Source organism: Eulemur rufifrons, chromosome 8, assembly GCF_041146395.1.
Source record: "Eulemur rufifrons isolate Redbay chromosome 8, OSU_ERuf_1, whole genome shotgun sequence".
NCBI classification, from domain to species: domain Eukaryota; kingdom Metazoa; phylum Chordata; class Mammalia; order Primates; family Lemuridae; genus Eulemur; species Eulemur rufifrons.
The window spans coordinates 40,624,033-40,643,042 of record NC_090990.1 but is presented as its reverse complement, the minus strand read 5'-3'; the positions used below and the strand labels follow the sequence as shown (position 1 = coordinate 40,643,042).

The 19,010-nt window shown below is 57.5% G+C and overlaps 1 protein-coding gene across 1 annotated transcript; it reads right to left on the bottom strand.

The window, feature by feature from the left end:
* Nucleotides 1–2,062: 2,062 nt before the first annotated feature.
* TMEM61 (transmembrane protein 61) lies at nucleotides 2,063–13,139 on the bottom strand. Its single transcript, XM_069479179.1, has 3 exons — nucleotides 12,790–13,139; nucleotides 6,421–6,684; nucleotides 2,063–2,339 (listed from the first exon to the last, which is right to left on the bottom strand). Exons 1-3 carry the CDS (start codon nucleotides 13,137–13,139, stop codon nucleotides 2,063–2,065), a joined length of 891 nt encoding a protein of 296 aa, XP_069335280.1.
* Between the last annotated feature and the right edge of the window lie 5,871 nt (nucleotides 13,140–19,010).

Here is a 19,010-nt window from a genome sequence, read left to right as displayed (position 1 = left end):
AGAAAGGCAGCTGTCTCCAAGCCTGGCCTCCTTGAGTTCCTCTGTGCACCATCTGGACACATTTGTGATGAGCTGAAGTCAGATTCCTTTACAGGATTACAGGAAAACGAGGACCATCGGTGTCTCTAACAGAGAACATTGACTCGGAGTTTTTATGGGTTAAATCACTGGTGCAGGTTAAAGGCTCTCACTTGGCTTCCTGACTTGCTTGGCTGGGGATTTTCCTCTTCATGGTCATCACCCTCTGCCTCCTTCCCAGCACAGCTGTGCTTGCCCCATAACACCATGCCCGTGCGCACACCATACCCGGCACCACGCCCGTGCTCACTACATGCTCAGACACCGTGCCCGTGCGCACACCATACCCGGCACCACGCCCGTGATCACTCCGTACTCAGACACCATGCCTGTGCGCACACCATACCCGGCACCACGCCCATGATCACTCCGTACTCAGACACCGTGCCCGTGCGCACACCATACCCGGCACCACGCCCGTGATCACTCCAAACTCAGACACCGTGCCCGTGCGCACACCATACCCGGCACCACGCCCGTGCTCACTCCGTACTCAGACACCGTGCCCGTGCGCACACCATACCCGGCACCACGCCCATGATCACTCCATACTCAGACACCATGCCTGTGCGCACACCATACCTGGACACCACGCCCGTGATCACTCCGTACTCAGACACCGTGCCCGTGCGCACACCATACCCGGCACCACGCCCGTGCTCACTCCGTACTCAGACACCATGCCCGTGCGCACACCATACCCGGCACCACGCCCGTGATCACTCCGTACTCAGACACCGTGCCCGTGCGCACACCATACCCGGCACCACGCCCATGATCACTCCGTACTCAGACACCGTGCCCGTGCGCACACCATACCCGGCACCACGCCCATGATCACTCCGTACTCAGACACCATGCCCGTGCGCACACCATACCCGGCACCACGCCCGTGATCACTCCGTACTCAGACACCATGCCCATGCGCACACCATACCCGGCACCACGCCCGTGATCACTCCGTACTCAGACACCGTGCCCGTGCGCACACCATACCCGGCACCACGCCCATGATCACTCCGTACTCAGACACCATGCCCGTGCGCACACCATACCCGGCACCACGCCCGTGATCACTCCGTACTCAGACACCATGCCCATGCGCACACCATACCCGGCACCACGCCCGTGATCACTCCGTACTCAGACACCGTGCCCGTGCGCACACCATACCCGGCACCACGCCCGTGCTCACTCCATGCTCAGACACCATGCCCGTGCGCACACCATACCCGGCACCACGCCCGTGATCACTCCGTACTCAGACACCATGCCCGTGCGCACACCATACCCGGCACCACGCCCGTGCTCACTCCATGCTCAGACACCATGCCCGTGCGCACACCATACCTGGACACCACGAGTGTGCACACACCATACCCTCGGCCTGGTGGTCATTCCCACTGGCCCTTTCTCTGGCAGTGGCTTCTCCTTCACTCACACCCGCCCTGGAACAGAGCTCAGGGGACCCTGAGTGAGAGATTGCTGAGGGGTCAGGAAAAGGCTGAGTCACCAGGTCATGTCCAGGTGTGATTCTCAGGGTGAACTTAGGTGGCTCTGCTCTGGGCTGGAGCTTTGTCACCTGTGGATCGGGGTGGTTATTAGGCCACCTCCCAGGCACTGTGCAGGGAAGGGACAGAATGGAGGAGAAAGTGCTTTGTAATCTGTGCTTATTAACAGGGGAGGACCCTCCAAGGAAACATTATTATCGTCATCTTATAGAGGCTCAGAGAAGGGAAGCGAGGAGTCCAGGGTCACCTAGCTGATGGCCCTCGCAGAAAAGGAGACGGAGGCCCAGAAGGACCTCAGACTGGTCCTGGAGCCCTGGAGTATGTCCAGCAGGCACCTCTCGCCCCCTGGTGGCCGTCGTGGCCGTCACAGCCCACGGGCGGTGCCTCCACTCTGCAGCCCCGCGAGGCGCGCGGGCTGGGGGCTCACCCCACTGCACAGACCAGCACCGAACAGCTGGCGTGGTAGGGGCTGGTCAAGATCTTCCCAAAGCGAGCGGGCGGCTGAGCGGGGACCTGGACCGCCGCACCCCAGCCCCAGCGGAGATGGATCTGGTCTTCAGCCGTTCCTGAGAGGCCTCGCGGTCAAACAGGAGTGGCAACGAGTAAGCAGCTCTGGGACAAGCAGGTGCCCAGTACAGGGGGTCTACTCTGACCTCCTGCATGGAGCGGTGAGGAGAGAACGGGGGTTCGGCCATGCGCGGCTCGCGCCCCTCGGGTCCGCTCACCCGGACTCCGCTGGCGGGGTCCCCCCTGCCGTCCCCAGCAGGGGGCGCGCTCACACCGCGCCGTCGCGCAGTCCCAGGCCCTCCCAGGCCCGCAGGGGACAGACCTCACTCACTGGACAGATGAAGAAACTGAGGCCCGGGGGCACGGTGAGCGACCCCAGGTGGCAGAACCTGTGACTAGCAGAGCTGGGAGCCAAACCAGGTCCGCAGCCGGTCTCTGCTTGAGCCCCTACTGTGTGCCCGACACGCAGCGGTGTAAGCGCTCTGACGAACACCGGGCGGCAGGGACGGATGGCACAATGTGGCAATGGCTCTGCGATCCGTGTGAGGTCCGGCATGTGCGCCAGGCAGAGAGGGCCGGGTGAGGGGGACGGAGACATGATCCTCGAGAAGGCAGCTGGGGTCCTGATGGGCAGGAAATGCATTCCAGGCAAGGCATGGAGCCAACACCGCCACGTGGCTGCAGGTGACACTCCAAATGCTGCGCACGGGCTGGTCCATGTTGCATGCGCCTCCCCAAACCTGGCCCGCCCACCTCCACCCCCCACTTCCAGGCTATTACCCAAGCCGCCATCCCCTCCCCTCTCACACCACATCCTGCAGGCCCTCCCTCCACGCTCTTAGAATCCAACGCTGCTCATCGCCCGATCTGAGCCCCCAGCGTCCCTACCCGCCCAAGTGCTCTCTGCTTCCATCCTTGACCCCTGAAGTCTCTTTGCAACTCCCATCCTGAGTGAGATCATGTCACTCCTCCGCAGAAGCCTGGCATGGCTCCCTGTCTCATGAGAGTAAAGCCAAAGGCTTTGAGGTGACATGCAAGGCCCTAGATAATTTGTCCCTGCCGCCTGCCCGTCACCCCTCCACCTCTCACACACTCCTCTCCAGCCGCCCTGGCCCCAGGCTGCTCCAGGAGCACAGGGGCGCCCAGGGCCTTGGCACCTGCTGTTCCTTCTGCCCGGAGTGCTCTCCCTCCAGATGCCTGCATGGCTCCCTCCCTCCCCTCCTTCAAGCCTTTGCCCCAATGGCACCTTCGCAGGGAGGTTGCCCCCGACCCTACCCTGAAACTATACGACCTCCTCCCCCCGGGGCTCCGGGTCTTCCTATCCCAGTTTCCTTTTCTCCACAGCACTCATCACCATCTGCCATACTACACACATTATTCGTGCTTGACTCCTGTCTGCCTCCCCTAACTAGCACTCAAGCCTCCGCAGGGTGGGGACTCTATTCCCTTCGCTGCTGTGTCCCAGGGGCCAGAACGGGGTGGGCTCTGCATACGTGTGTGTGGAGGGAGGGGCGGCATCGGTGCACGCGTGCGGAGGGAGGGGCGGCATCGGTGCACGCGTGCGGAGGGAGGGGCGGCATCGGTGCACGCGTGCGGAGGGAGGGATGGCATCGGTGCACGCGTGCGGAGGGAGGGGCGGCATCGGTACACGCGTGCGGAGGGAGGGGCGGCATCGGTACACGCGTGCGGAGGGAGGGGCGGCATCGGTGCACGCGTGCGGAGGGAGGGGCGGCGTCGGTGCACGCGTGCGGAGGGAGGGGCGGCGTCGGTGCACGCGTGCGGAGGGAGGGGCGGCGTCGGTGCACGCGTGCGGAGGGGGGCGGCGTCGGTGCACGCGTGCGGAGGGAGGGGCGGCGTCGGTACACGCGTGCGGAGGGAGGGGCGGCGTCGGTGCACGCGTGCGGAGGGAGGGGCGGCGTCGGTACACGCGTGCGGAGGGAGGGGCGGCGTCGGTGCACGCGTGCGGAGGGAGGGGCGGCATCGGTGCACGCGTGCGGAGGGAGGGGCGGCATCGGTGCACGTGTGCGGAGGGAGGGGCGGCATCGGTGCACGTGTGCGGAGGGAGGGGCGGCATTACAGGTCCCCAGGGAGGGAAGTACAGGCAGGAAACCTCCCGGGAGGAGCATCTACTGAGGTTATGCCGGGGAGAGGTCTGAATCAGACTTTAATTTTTCAATTAGGGAGAGAAAGATTCAACTGAGCAGTAATTATCAGCTAGGGGAGTAGCCGGCGAGATTCCTGACGAGAATGGGCTGATTCAAGGTGGAGAGCTCCAGGGAAGGGGTCACCAGCCACCCAGAGGGGACAGAGATCTGGGAGGGCCCAAGGAAAGCATAGGAGACGCCTCAGCCTGAGGGTCCCTGACATCTGAGACGAGATGGGTGAATAGTGGGTGAAGAACCTGGACAGTTGGGCCCGGGAGGAGAGACCAGGGAGCAAACCGGTGCCTCCGGGGGCTGCAGAGGGGCAGAGCTGGCCCACACGCAGCTCCCTGGTCAGGCACCTGCCAGTGGGCTCAAGGAGCCCCAATTCACAGCGAGGGCCCTGCAGCTCAGAAGGGGACAATGGCCAGCCTTGGTCAATAGACTATCTCCTTCTGTGTTCCTGACTTGGCCTCCTCCAAGGTACAGGGGACCTTGATTGAGCCCCTCCTGAGGGCTTTTGGTTAGGACACAGATGAGTTGATTAGAGAGAAAAGGTCTTTCTGGTCTTGCAGCCCTCCCCACCCCCTTCAGCACCTGTCCCTGCCCACACCTGCAACTCATCAGCCCACCTGCCCAGGAGGAAATGCCTCACCTTGGGCATCCCCACCTACGAGGTCCCACCGTTAACCCCTTTAGGAATTGCACAGTCTGATAAATCTGCGTGTGTCCAACCCCCAGGTTGGTGAGGAGGGAACGCCAGGGCAGAGGCCCCAGTGAGACGGGCCAGAGTGGAGAGCAAGGCAGGGGGAGCAGTAGGAGATGGGGGTGATGGGGGGACCGACCCAGACCAGACCCTGGAGCCCCACCCCAGGCCAGTGCAAGGGCTTTCATGATTCAAGAGAGCTGGGGGCCACACAGGATGTGCCCCAGAGTTGGCATGATCTGACCTGGGTTTGAGCAGGCTCATGCCGGCTGCTGGGCTGAGAAGAGACTTCGGGGGCCTCAGGGAGGAACAGGGAGTGGGCGGCCACTGTGATGCTGCGGGCCGGGTGGGAGGATCGCACACTGGCTCTGAGTTCATTTTCTAGGATTGTTCCCTTCCCAGGCTGTTTCCTCACCTGTTAGATGGGGACACGACCACCTGGTACAGAGCGGCTTTGAGGCTGAGTTGATGGCAGAGGGCCTGGCCCAGCACACAGTAGATTTTGGGGGTGCCACCCTCATCCAGCTGAGGCCCAGGCCTGTGACTCCCTGCTTGCTGTGACCCTGGGAAGGTTACTTAACCTCATGGAGCTGATTTTCTCTTCTGAAACAGGGTGGGATGGAGATACAGGGTTGTAGAATGTAGTTGGACAGAAAGCAGACATTTCTGCCACATCTGGAAAGTAAGGGGAGGTAGTAAGCTCCCTGTCACAGGAGGTATGGAAGCAGAGGCCAAATTTGCACTTGGTGGAGGAGGGTTGCCTGACGATCACTGCATACGTACTAGGCTCCTGGCTCAGGGCTAAGGAACCTGCTTTTATTGTTTGATGCATCAGCACTGAGACCGTAGGGTCCAGTGAACTCACAATGTCAACTGCTATCATCCGATTCAATCCTCACAGCTCAGCTCTGTGAGGGAGGTGCCGGTGTCACTATAGTCCCCAGTTCCCATTTTACAGATGAGGAAACTGAGTTGTAGAGAGGGAAAGCCACTTGTCCAAGGTCACTAAGATGGTACATGGTGGAACCCCTGCACAGGTGGTCTGAATTCAGAGTTCATGTTCTTTCGGTTATAAACTTGATGTGTGAACTTGAGCCGGTTCTGCCACTACCTCTGGGGGCCCCAATTTTGTCACCTACGCACAATCTCCTGGCTGGCAGCCAGCACCGATGGCCAGCCATGTGAGTGTGCCATCTTGGGTGTTCTGGCCTGACGACTGCAGCCTCACCAACATCAGGTGCAGCAGAACCACCACCCAGCTGGGCCCAGGCGATCCACAGAATCATGAGACATAATAAAATGGGATTTATTTTAAACCACTAAATTTTGGGGTGGTTTGTTATGCAGCAATAGATAAATAAAACAGCATTCAGCAGTGCTGTTGCTGAGTGCCTCCTGTGTACCAGGCGCTGTACGAGACACTGGAAGAGGCTCATCACTTCCGTCTCTCACTTCAGGGCCTGCCAGGAGCCTTTACCTTTCCCCACCTGCGGTCTGGGCCAGGCCTGAGCAGGAGAACACAGCGCCAGGTGCTGTCTCCCCAGAAATGGCACCAAGAGCCACGGTGATGCTCTCGTAGCAGGGTGGGGGGAAGGAGGGCTCGGTCCCCAGCAGGGCATCCCCGGAGGCACCGTACTCCAGGTCTTCCTCCGTGGGGTATGCAGGTGGCGTCGGGGGTCCCTCAGTCGGAGGGCAGCGCGTGGCCTCCTCACAAGTAGGGGTGGCAACCACCTGTGCGGTCCTACGGGAACAGGAGAGAGGCTGTTAGTGGGGGCCAAGGCAAAAGCCTACTGCCTGCTCTCCCAACCCTCTCCCTGCCCCATATAGCCAGTCCCAGGGCACCCACCACACCTCCTGGTGCCACCCCCCTCCCTCGCCCCTTTCCTGCTGGTCACTCCCTGCTTGTTCTTTGAGACTCCCCTGGGCAGCTTTCCTGACCCATCTCTCCCCAGCAAAGTCCCCACTCCCTGCTCTGGGCTCCCACAGTGCTCTTCTCTGTCACCACACTGACCCTGCCTAGTCTTCTCCAGAGCAGGGACTGACTCTGAGTGTCCAGGGGCTGAGGGCAGGTGCTTGGTGATGTTTGTTGAAAGACTGAGTGATGGTCCATGGACAGAAACATCCCCAGCTTATCGAAATACGCTTTACAAGATCAGAGTCGTGATAGTCAGGGCAAGATGGAGACTTCAGTTCTCCTGCCCATCTGGATGCTGAAGGCCGAGATGTATTAGGTCATTCAATATGAAATGTCCGACTTTGAGTCAAAAGTGTAGTTTCTTGTATCTCAAACAAGAAGCAGTACAATGAATCAAAGTGTGCACCCCTAAACTCTCGACACAGTGTTGCCATCTTAACAGTAGCTTGTTTATGCCAGCAGCGAAGAAACCTGGAGAGCGAGTGGCGATGAAATCGTGACAGGTGTTTTCCCAGCTTTTTGGGAATTCAATAGTTTTCTTTGCAAGAAGTAGTCCAAAGCCAGTTGGTGCAAGGTCTGATGAACATGGTGGATGACAGAGAGTTTCCAAGTCCAGCTGCTGTAGTTTGAGCAGCGTTGTTTGTGTGACATGTGGTTGAGTGATGTCTTGCAAGAGGATTGGCCTGTCTCTATTGACCAATCTTGGCAGCTTAATCGCAAGCATCCTCATCATTTCATACAATCGGTGCAGTAGACATCCACTGTCATCGATTGACTGGGTTTCATGAAGCTGTAGTGGATAATACCAGCACTGGACCACCAAACAGACACCACTAGCTTTTTTTGATATATGTTCAGTTTTTGAATGTCAGAGAGATCAACTGTCAAACTTAGTACTTAAGGAAACTGGACATTTCAATAAGTCTGTTAAGTGATTACCTCTACTTGCATACCTCCAGGGATGCAGAACTCACTACCTACCAAGTCAACCACTTCTGTCTCTGGACAGTTTGGCTTTCCTGTGACTCTTCCCCCCACCCCCAACCGTGGCCAACTGAACTGCCCTGCAGGGACGTGAGGCAGAGACCAGATCCTCTGAGGATCCACTGACCAGGCTCTGCAGATTCCAAGACACATCACCTACATCCCAGCTCCACCAAGGCTGCTGGGAGTGAGACTGGCCCTCAGCCCTCTCAGAACCCTGGCGGACCATCTCCAGGGAGTCAGTGCCCCTACCCCTCTTGGGACCCTGTTGGGTGAGAGTGTCCCTGATCCCAGGCTGGGGCTGCCACTGCTTTGGTGGTGGTGCTGCCAAATACGGAGCTGACTAGGTGATCTTGAAGGTCCCCTCTGACACCGAGTCACTCAAGGGCTGCTTATGAGTCTGAACACTGGCTGGTTCCATTCCCTGCTCTGCCACGTTCTTGGTGGGTGATCATGGTCAGGAACTCCATCAGTCGGAGCCTCAGTTTCCCCATCTATAAAGTGGGTAACAACAATGGCACTACCTCACAGGCCAGAGTGAAGATTAAATGAGCTAGTGCAGCGAGGCACTTGGTTCATGCTAGACCGGCGGGAGCCGTAACAGAATCCCGAAGGTCTCCCGTAGGAAGGGGTGGGGGACACAAAGCTCATCACAGGTCTCCAGTACGGCAGGCCCCACACGGGCCCCCAGAGGCTGAGTCACTCGCCCAGGGTGGGCGGTTTGGAGCTGCTGGGGAAGCAGTTTAATCCATACCAGTGGTCTTGCTGTGTAGACCGGGGAGGATGCCAGTGGTGGAGCATCGGGAGGACAGAGAGGTAGTGGATGGGACTTAGCTCCGGGGCCGCTGGGGTGGGGGATGCTGGGAATCTGCTGCTGCCCCTCAGGCAAACACGCGACACCCACTGGGGACAGGGCCCTTCTCTGGCAGTGTGTTGTGTCTTCTCAGCCCAGGACACTGCAGCCCCCGCCTGCCACGGAGGCAGGCTCACTGCTCCCGCTCACAGACCAGGCCGACAGGACAGGTTGATGGGGATCCTGGATCTGAACCCCAGCCTGTAGGCCAGTCTGATGCAGGGCACCAGCCAGGAGCCAGATCTGGGGCTCCCTGTCCAGTGCTCCTGTGAACTCTCACAGACCTTCCTTCCCTCCCTGGAGACAGCCTGGGAGCCCCACAGCTAAGGAAGGCAACAGGGCCTCACCCTCCTCGAACTCCCAACATCCTCCCAGATGACAGCAGGGCAAAGACCATTGCCCCTGGAGGCAGGCAAGTTGGGTTCTATGCTGTGTGACTTGGGCTGCATTCACACCTTCTCTGAGCCTCTTTCTCCTCATCTGTAAAATGGGGATAATAATTCCCCTTTCACAGATTCAGGAGAAGGAAAAATGGAAAAGTTTTGACAACACTCAGAAAAATATGGGTAGTAAGGCTTCCAGACCCCCACATCTGCTTGCTCACGTCCCAGCTACACCCCTGCCCTCCCCAGCCTCTTGGAGCCCTGGGGACACAAGACAGGTTTTGTGTAGGCCTGGGCCACCCCAGCAGGTGACAGCTGGCAGGGCAGGCACAGGTGCCAGGTGAGCCCAGTCGGCAGCAGGAAGTTTGCTTATAGGGTGGACATGGAACAGCCCTCACACCACCTACTGTTGCCTTAGTGGCCAGCTGGGCCCACCCCACCCCAAGTCCCCAGGGTCATGGTCCAGAATGCCAGGCACTGGGCACACAGGGCGGCCTTCCACATGCTGCCGGGGAGGGGGCTCCGCTCACGGTGTGTCCGGCACAGGCGCCCCTGCAGCTTCAGGGCAGCCCTGCCACCGTGTCTCCACGCACAGGAAGCTCCACCGGGCCATGGGCTCACCCCACTCTTCAGAGCCTGCTCAGGGCAGGAGGCCCGGCCGGCCCCTGCTCCTCTGCCCTTCAGCTGAGTCAGACAAACACAGCAGGAGACGGGAAGGGAGAAGGGGTGAAATTCTATTTGCCCAACACATAAGTCTCATTTCATATTCATGACAACTCTGGGGGACAGTGGCCCTCATCCATTTTACAGATGAGTAAAGGTCACGTGACAACTAAGTGGCAAAGCCCAACCTTGTCTGACTGTAGAGCTCAAGCTCACTCCACCCATCACACCTCTCCCCCAGGCCACCCATCTCTCCTCACTGCAGTTTTCTCATCTGTAAAATGGGCCTAATCCTTACACTAACCTCATAAGCAACTGAGGCTCAAATCAGTTAGCGGGCACGAGAGTGCCCTGTAAACTGTAAAGTGCTTAACAGCAGAGAAAGCTGATGTGTGTGCAGACTTTACGGTGTGTACACTTCCCTATCTATCATCCCATCTGAGCCGGACAGCGATCGTGGGGAAAGGCGTGTCACGCCAGCTGACAGAGGAGGCATCGGACAGGGCTCAGAGGGTGTAAGCGGTGTACCCAATGACACACAGCTTATGAAAGAAACACAGAGGCGGCCCCCGGAGGCCTCACATCCAACTTCCTCATTCAGGGGCCTTCCATGTAAGACGTGAGCTCCTGAGGGCAGGGGCTCTGTCTGTTTTGTCCTCTGTTGCCTTGTCAGTACTCTGAATAGGACCCAACACAGTAGGTACTCATTAAATATTAGTAAAATGCATGAAATAATAAGTAAGTTAATTAATAAATTGGGGAACTGGGGTCCTAAGAGGGGAAAGGACTTGCCCCAGCCATCAGCCTTTGTCCCCCACCAGAAGCCCCCCACAGCAGGCATCCCAGAGGGTGGGGCGCCTGGGAGCAGGAACAGCAGAGCAGACTCCCCAGGGGGGCCAGATGCTGGGACCCGCAGGCCGCAGAGCTGGGCTGGGTCAGCCTCAGGGACAGGAAAGGGCACCGCTGGCAGAAGCAGCCTCCTCCACACACAGCCACCCCAGTTTCTGAATCTAGGACTTGGGTCTCAGAGCCTGACAGGCTAGGAGCACCCTACGCCTCCTGGGCGGGCTTCCTCCCTGGCCCCCTGGGAACAAAGGCCATGGGGCCCCACCTGACAGGCACAGCTGTGGCCTGGCCCCTGTTGCATCAACATGGCTGTGTGTACAGACAACAGTCACCCCCTGCACTTGTGCCAGGCTGGGCGGGGACGAACAGGCTCTGGTCAGAGCCTCCTGAGGCCTGGCCTGGTTCCAACTGAGCACTAACTCGCTGTGTGACCAGGCAGGTCACCGGGTTTCTCATCTGAGAAGTGAGGGTTTGGCTGGATAGTCCCCGAGGCCCTGCCCTTCCCTCTAACAGTCGATTCAAACCGAGGTTTGACCACTGGACTAAGTGGCCTCTGTTGAATACTGTAACTTCTCTGTCCTCAGGCAGTCGAAGGCCAGTGGTGGGAATACTCTTGCATTCTTTAACTGGGAATGCATTTTCCTTCTAACAACGGGAACATCCAGGTCCCAGGCCAGCTCAGGGAAGTCTGGATTAGCCCCTAACGCCCCTGGATACAGTGCTTAGAGAGTGGATAGGAGGAAGAATGCAAGCTTTGCACCCGGCAGGCTCCTGTCACCTTCCAGCCCTGTGTGCCTCACCTTCCCCTTCTGCAGAGGCAACAGTGATCCTTATCTTGGAGGCAGTAGAGTGATAGGAGGTGACAGGAGATGGTATATGCAGGCCCCTGGCACGTAGGCACACTCCACACTTTGTTGAATAAATGAGTACATAGTAAGGGCTTGCATAACGCATGCATCCTCAACATGCTCACAGGTAAAATAAAAACTCGTTCTTGGGCAGGGTTGATACTTTTTTATGTATAAAGCACAGATATACATACAAAACATAAACAGACACACAGTATATCTGTGGTTTTAAAATTTCATGAGTGAGGATTTTGCAAGTGAATCTCCTGCCTCAGCCTCCCGAGTAGCTAGGACTGCAGGCCACACCGTCATGCCAGCTAACCTTTAATTTTTTTGTAGAGACAGGTCTTGTAATGTTGCCCAGGCTGGTCTCCAACTCCTTGTCTCAAGCAAGCCTGCCAAAGTGCTGGTGTTGCCGGCGTGAGCCACCACTCCCGGCCGAGAAATGCTGCCTTAACGCTCCACGTTGCCCCATCCCACCCCCCCATGCCTTTGCGCTTGCTCTTCCACCGCCTAAAATCCCCTTTCCATGTCCACTTGAAGAAAGGTGACATTTACTGTGCACCTACTGTGTGCTAGGCACTGGGCTAGGCTCTACATTTACATCATCCATTTAAATTTCCCAGGAAAATAGGTGGAAAATGGATGACAGCATGGACTCCAGGGCCAGACCGCCTGGGTTCAAGTCCCAGAGTGTCACATACTAGCTGATGTACTGGGGCAAGTTACTTAACGTCCCCATGCCTTCATTCCTTCTTCTATAAACAGAGTTAATAACAGTACCCACTTCAGAGGGCTGCTGTAAGGATTGAATGAGTCAATGTATGAAGCACTTAGAACAGCGCCTGGAACGTGGCAAGTACCACACAGGCGTTTACTATTATTGCTCTTCCTATCATTCGCATTTTATTTCAGATGAGGAAGCTGAGGCTTAGTAGGGTTGCATGACCTACTTGAAGTCTCACTGCCAGTCTGTGGTAGAACCAGGACAGGATCCCAGTGGGTCTGACTCCTGTGCCCAGGCTTTTAACCTCTCTGCTATTCTGCCCCACAGCATGCTGAGCACAGCTGCCATCTCCTCCAGGAAGCTTTCCCAGATTTCTCCATGTCTCCACAGACCATGTCTGTCTCTCTCTCATAGCTCCAGCTCCTCTAGTTTGTCATCATGTGCCTCTGTCCTGGGGCTTTAAACTTCTTTAGGATGGCACTGGTCACCTTCCATGTCTCCAGGGCGCAGGGCAAAGCCTGGTCCAGAGCAAGAACCCCATGAGAGTTTGCTGAGCAAATGCCAGATGGTGTGACTGGGCCCCCACCTGTGTGGTCCCCACTCACTGCCCCACCCAGCCCCACTGACCTGCATCTCTCCTTCTGCGAGGACTCCACGCTGAGATAGTACAGGTCTCTGGAGAAATGGTACAGGTCCCACTGGGGTGGCCCCCGGGTGCTGGCCTTGATAGACCACAGCAGGCCGAAGAGCAGCAGCAGGCCACCTGTGCCGCAGCAGAAGAAGCTGACCCACCTGAGCAGGGGCCCGGGGGCCTCAGCACTGGGGTGCTCAGTGGGTGGGGCCAGCGGGCCAGTCTGGGCACCCGCACTCTCTTCACTCCACCAAGCGAAGCAGAGCGTCCCGGCCACCAGAACCAGGGTGCCGCTGACCGTCATGCAATAGCGGAGGGTGGAGGCCACGCAGCCCCTGTCACACATCTGGACGTGGAGAAGGAGAGAGAAGAGGAATGAAAGATACTGGAGACCTGGGGGTTAGTCTTCCTCTGCCTGAGGTCACTGCGCGACCTTACAGAGCTCACTTGACGCCCCCTCATCTGTGAGATGGAGGCGACGCCCCTGACGCTGCAGGACTATTCCGAAGGTCACAGCTACAAAGTGTACGGCACCATGCCCGGGACACAGTAGGCGCTCAGTAGGTGTGGCTATGTTCACTCTGGGCCTCTTTCCAGGCCTCAGGGGCCTCAGGGAGGAGAGTGAACATTTGCTGGGTCCGGCAGGCCTGCCAAGACGGGGGCTTGCTGGGTGTGCACGGCCGTTATGCGTGGGTTACGCATATGGGTTATGCATGCCCACATCCCATGAGCTCAGCGCTATCTCCATTGCACACTGGAAGACACTGAGACCCAGGACAAGCGTGAAAAAGGGCACTGAAGAGTCTCAAGTTGAGATTTATGGCATGGAGCAAAACTTTGTGCAAAAAGATGTTCACCATGGCCTTGTTTACAATGGTCACAATTTGGAAAGTGCTTCGATGTCCGACTATACAGAAATGGTGAATAAACTATGGCATAACTTCTAGATTAAATAATTGATATTAACCCATTTTTTTAAGAAATATCAAGCTCAGCATGAAGGTTTAACAACGGGGGGAAACACTTATGATATCTTACTTTTTTCCAACTTAGTATACCAAATTATACATGTAGTGTTATCCCAATTAGGCCAAGAAATCAACGTAAGGGAGAGGGAAAAATACCTGGAAGGAAGCCTGGTCCCAGACCACACGGACAGTGAGAGGCTGAAACCTAGGTCCAAGGTGTCCCCAAAGCCAACCTTAAGGCTGTTTTTTGTCTCTTCTGTCCCCTTTGCCTGGTAACTTCCCAATATCTCTCCTCCAGGCTCAGCTCAGCCCTCACCAAGAAGCCTTCTCTGATGACACTCTAAATGCCCACGTCTCCTGGGCCTTCTTGGACCACAGCACTTACCTCTCCGTATTTAACTTCCTGTCCCCACTCCCAGACTGTGCGCTCCCTGAGGGCAGGGGCCAGGTTGGCCCTGTTTGTGGCCGTATCTACCCAGTGCCTAGCACATGACAGGTGCTCAGTAAACACTGGTTGAATAAATCCTCTGAAATGAGGGAGAGTTGCTGGGTAAATAAATGCTTGTTGGGTGAAAATCCGCCCTTGCAGTTGTGAAGAGCTGGGAGAGGGGAGGGACCACAAGATTCCAGCTGCTATAGCATAGGGCCTCGGAGAACAGTCCTGGCTTTGGGCCCCCTCTGCAGCTGTGTCCTGCTCTGGGCCTGTTTCCTCATCTGTAAAGGGCAGGCTGTCTAGCAGGCTGCTGGGAGGATTCGCAGAGGGACCGTCTTCTCTTCCAAAGGCTGAGCCAGTGAAGCAAAGCAGGGGCTCAGGGAGCCACGGATCTTAAGGGAGATGTCAGTGATCAGAAATCCTTCCACATGGGGCTTGCCCAGCCAAACGTGGCGCATCCCAGTGACACTGTGCTGTGCAGCCACTCAAAGGCATGTTCCTTTGGGGACAGCAAATGTTCCAGATACAGTAGGTAAAACTTCAGATTTCATTTTTCTTTCTACAAATAGTTTGACAACATAAAAACTTCATATTTCAAAAGGGCATGTTCCCAAATGTGTTTGAAAAATATGTGTGTGCAAGAGAGAGAATGTACGCATGTAAAAGGGGTGCTCTGGGAGTGGACCCCAATATTTCCAACCCCCCAAACTACTGGACACACATAGAGAAATGCCATTTGTAAATTACCTGTGAATCAGTCTTGGAGGCAAGTGCCTCCTGCCTCCAGCTCAGGGGTTTTTTGTGGAGGGAGAAAAAGAACCTGCCCCCCCCCCCCCCCGTTCTCCCCAGCTAGGAGAGCCTGTCAAGAGGAGAAATCTGCTTTGGGGGTGACCCCACAAGCAAATGCAGGACAGTAAGCCCTTGCCTGTAGTTGTGGTACTGACAGCTCCCCTTCACACCCAGCACCTCGGCTGCCTCCCCGCACTGAGGTGGGTGGGCAGGAAAGGGAAAAATCCCCATTTTACCAATGAGGAGTCTAAGCCCAGAAAGGTGAATGACCTTGGCCAAAGCCAGACACAGCAGGGTTCTCAACACTAGAGGAACGCACACCTGGGCCACATGTATGAGGCGACCTAGGATGCTTTTTATTTCTATCCAAATAGTAGTTGCTCATTGTGGGGGAAAACAAGAGAAAGCCACAGAACAGAATAAAAATGTAAAATATAAATCATCCGGAATCTTGCCTCTCAGAGGTGAATATGACCCCGTTTCCTGTCCATTTCCCCCTTGGCCTGCAAACACGACGATGGTGGTAACAGATGTGCATCGGGTACTTATCTGGCTGGGCACCACGCCAAGCATTTCACGGGCATCCTTCACTTAATCCTCGCAACAGTGTTACGTCCCAAGGACACTGAGGCCCCAAGGGTGACGACTTGTCCTAGGTTGGGGCTGGATTTGGAGCCAGGTCTAGTCTGAGTCAAATCCCTGTGTGTGTGCACAGCTGGGTCTATCGATATTTTTTAATATATAAAGCCGAGGCCACGCTGTGAACATAAGTGCTTGGAAGTCCTAGGCACAGGCAGCTCTTGCGTTGCAGAATGCACAGCTCTCCTTCCTGGCTCAACTCCTCCTGGGCCTCAGACAAGCCCCTGCCATGCCCTCTGCATGTTCACACAGTGTCGTGTGGTCATCTCCTCCTGGGTGAGCATCCCTCCCTCCATGTGGATGCCCCCATGGCAGGCAGGGTACGTGCTAACCTGCCATCTGGGGGGGGATGGCGGGGGAGGAAGCAGATGAAGGACAGCCTGTTCTGTAGCACAGTGCTTGTTTTCTTTGTTACTACAGTTCAAGGCTCTATAATCAGCAGGGCGTCCTACCCCAAGACTTCCCTGACTCATTGCAGAGAGCTGGTCTGTAGGCAGTTTGCTGGCCTCTCATGCCTGTGCGCCTCCAGACCCTGTACCCTGATGGGGAAAAAAGGAGGAAGGGCTCCCGCCCTGGAGGGCGTCAACCCCAGCCCCAGGGCAGGCAGGAGACTCCCCCAATCTCAAGAAGTCCTACCCCCCAACCTGGCACTCAGTTGGGGCCTGCCAGGCTGGCCCCACCTCCCCCAGATCCCTCCCCACCCTCACCCAAACTCGTGTCACCTGAGAGCCTCTCCTAGCCCCGTACTCCCGACACCTGCCCTGCAAGCCCTCTGCTCCCACCCGGGCCTGCATTTCAGCCCTTCCAGAAGCCTGTCTGCTGCTGCCAATCTGCTCCCCTGAGCACACTGCTGCCCTGTCACTCCCTCTGACCGCGGTCATTCCTTCTGTTAGTCTGTGACCTTGGGCAGGCTGCTCAACATCTCTGAGCTCAAACCCGGCCTCCCAGGTTTGAAGATGAGATGGTGAGAAGGCAAGCTGTGACACAGTGACACAGGGCAGGACAGAGGATAAACCCTGGCTCGGACACGGGCAAGTTATTGGCCTCTCCATGCCTTAGTGCCCTCCTCTGTAACATGGGCACGATAACGCCATATTGCTTGTAAGAATTAAAATATGTGAAAACCATTTATTCTCATTATTAGGATTTTTATTTCCACAGCATCACTTAGTACCTGCCCCCGGCCTCCATCTTACCTTACCTGCCCACAATAGCAAGGCCAGCCTGGGTCTGTTTTCTGCCCCTGGCCAGGGGGCAGCATCTTCAGTAAAAGTCTGTTGGAGAAAGGCCCTGCTCCGGTTAGGAGAGCGGGGAGGGGACAGCCGCCCTCCCGCGTTCGTTTCCCCGCAGAGCCTGGACAGGAGCGCGTGCCAGTGCCCTACTTCATGCTACCGGTAAGGGCACTCTAGGTGCCCCTTTCTGTAAAGAAGAATCCATCTGAACAAGAAGTGGCCCAAATCATCCCCATCTCACCTCCGGGGAGACTGAGGCACCAAGCGCTATGTCCAAAACCCCAGCAAAGCAAAACACAGGTGGAGCCGGGTGTCCACACTGTGCCCACCCAGCCCCGCGGTCAGTGTTAAGGGAAGGGGTTCAGGCGGGGTTGGCGTTAGGAGCTGAGCGCTCCCACAAGGGAAGGGGCGTGGAGGGCGTTTCCACCGCCTCGGGCGCAGCCGGCGCGCGGCAGGCGGCCAGGCGCGGGGAGCGCGTCCGGGATAAAGGTGGTGGCCGTGGGGGGAGGGGGCCGAGCGAACCTGCCGTCCCTGGGGTCTGCAGGGGCGCCGGAGTTCTGGGGAGGCCCTGGCGGCCGCCCCCAGCCCCACTCCCTGAGCCCGCAGGAGCACCGTGAGGTCGGATCCAGGGCTCTACCCCGCCCGCCGCGTCGTCAGTCGGGTCTGCTCCCGCCGCCCCCACCCGGTGCGGGGGTCGCCGAGCCCGGCTTCTCCCCGCGGGGTATGAGCGCTGCTCGACGCCCCCAGGGCTCCGCGGCTCACGAGGGGCGCCCCGGGGCACGTGGAGCCCGGGCTTCGCCCTTGAGTCCCGCGGTGACCACCTGGACCCATTCTGCCCGAATGCGGCCAGCCCCCCGGACTCAGCCCGGGCTCGGGGGCGCGGCCCGCCCACCTCTCCTGGGTCTGCGTCCTCACCATCTGCAGCCGGGTCCATCGAGACTAGAGACTCCCGAGTAGGGTGGCCGGGCTGGCTCGGGGTGGGGTGGCCCCAGGTGCCGCGCCGGTCACCCAGCCCGCCCCGCCCGACCTTAAAGCGACAGCGCCAGTGGGTTGGCGGGGATTTGGGCTTCCCAGCGCAGGCGATACGGGGGTCGGGGTACGGCAGGGGACAGCGGCGGGCCTGCTCTTCACCCAGCTGCCCTGGAACTGTCCGAAACCGTCAGTCCTTAGGGGCCCTCCCGTCCCGTCCCGTCTCGCAAACACTCTGGGGCCGGCTTGGGAACGGAAACAACCCTGACAGCCATCAGCGCTCTGCTGGAGAGGGCTCTAGGAGTCCTGGGCCCAGGCCGCCTCACCCCATTTTACAGAAAGGGAAACTGAGGCCCAGAGAGGGAACAGACACTTGCCTATGTATTTGTCGCATAGTGCCCCCACGTAAGGGAGTAGTTGTTCCCAGCTATCAGAGAGCCAGCCCTCCGGGGCCTCCAGGTGCCCACTTCTGAGTTATCTTAGAAGTGTGAGAATGGACAACAGCATTGGGACAGAAGGAGCAGGGTGTGCGAAGTTTGGACAAAGTCACAGGCTGCCTGTATCTTGACAAACTTATGTGGATCTAAGGGGACTGGATCCCGGACCAGCTGGGGTCTGGGTTTTGGTTTTGCCTGTTCCTGCTGTTCTAGCAAGCTAGGGCACTGGGGCCAGGTCGCCCTCAGCCCTGGCCAAGGATTCCAACGGGCTGGGGATGACTAACTCCCTTCCCAGCCCAGGCACACAGAAGGTCAGAGCAGCCTGTCCAGTGGGGATCTGAAGCTCAGAGAGGGGAAGCCACTGTCTCAGAGTCACAGAGCAGGTCAGTAGCAGGGCCCAGGTTCCCGATCCCCAAGCTTTTTGTCCCTGAGGAAATATCCACCCAAGAGCATTAGAGCTCTCTGAGCACTGACTCCTCCAGCAGGAGAAGTCCTTTTACACATGATCTCTTTTCATCATTCTGTGTGTGATTTGTGTAAATGCCCCCATTTTACAGCAAGAAACTAGGCTCAGAGTGGAGCAAAGGCTTGCGCAAGGCTACAGAGCTCAGAAGTGGCTGGGCTGCAACAAAGACCAGGCAGACCTTCTTTGACTTTGTTGTGCTCGCTCTGGAAATGGGGACAATCCACCTGGGGACCAAAGGCCAGTAGCAGCCCTCTTTTTTTTTTTCTTTTTTTCTTTTTTTGAGA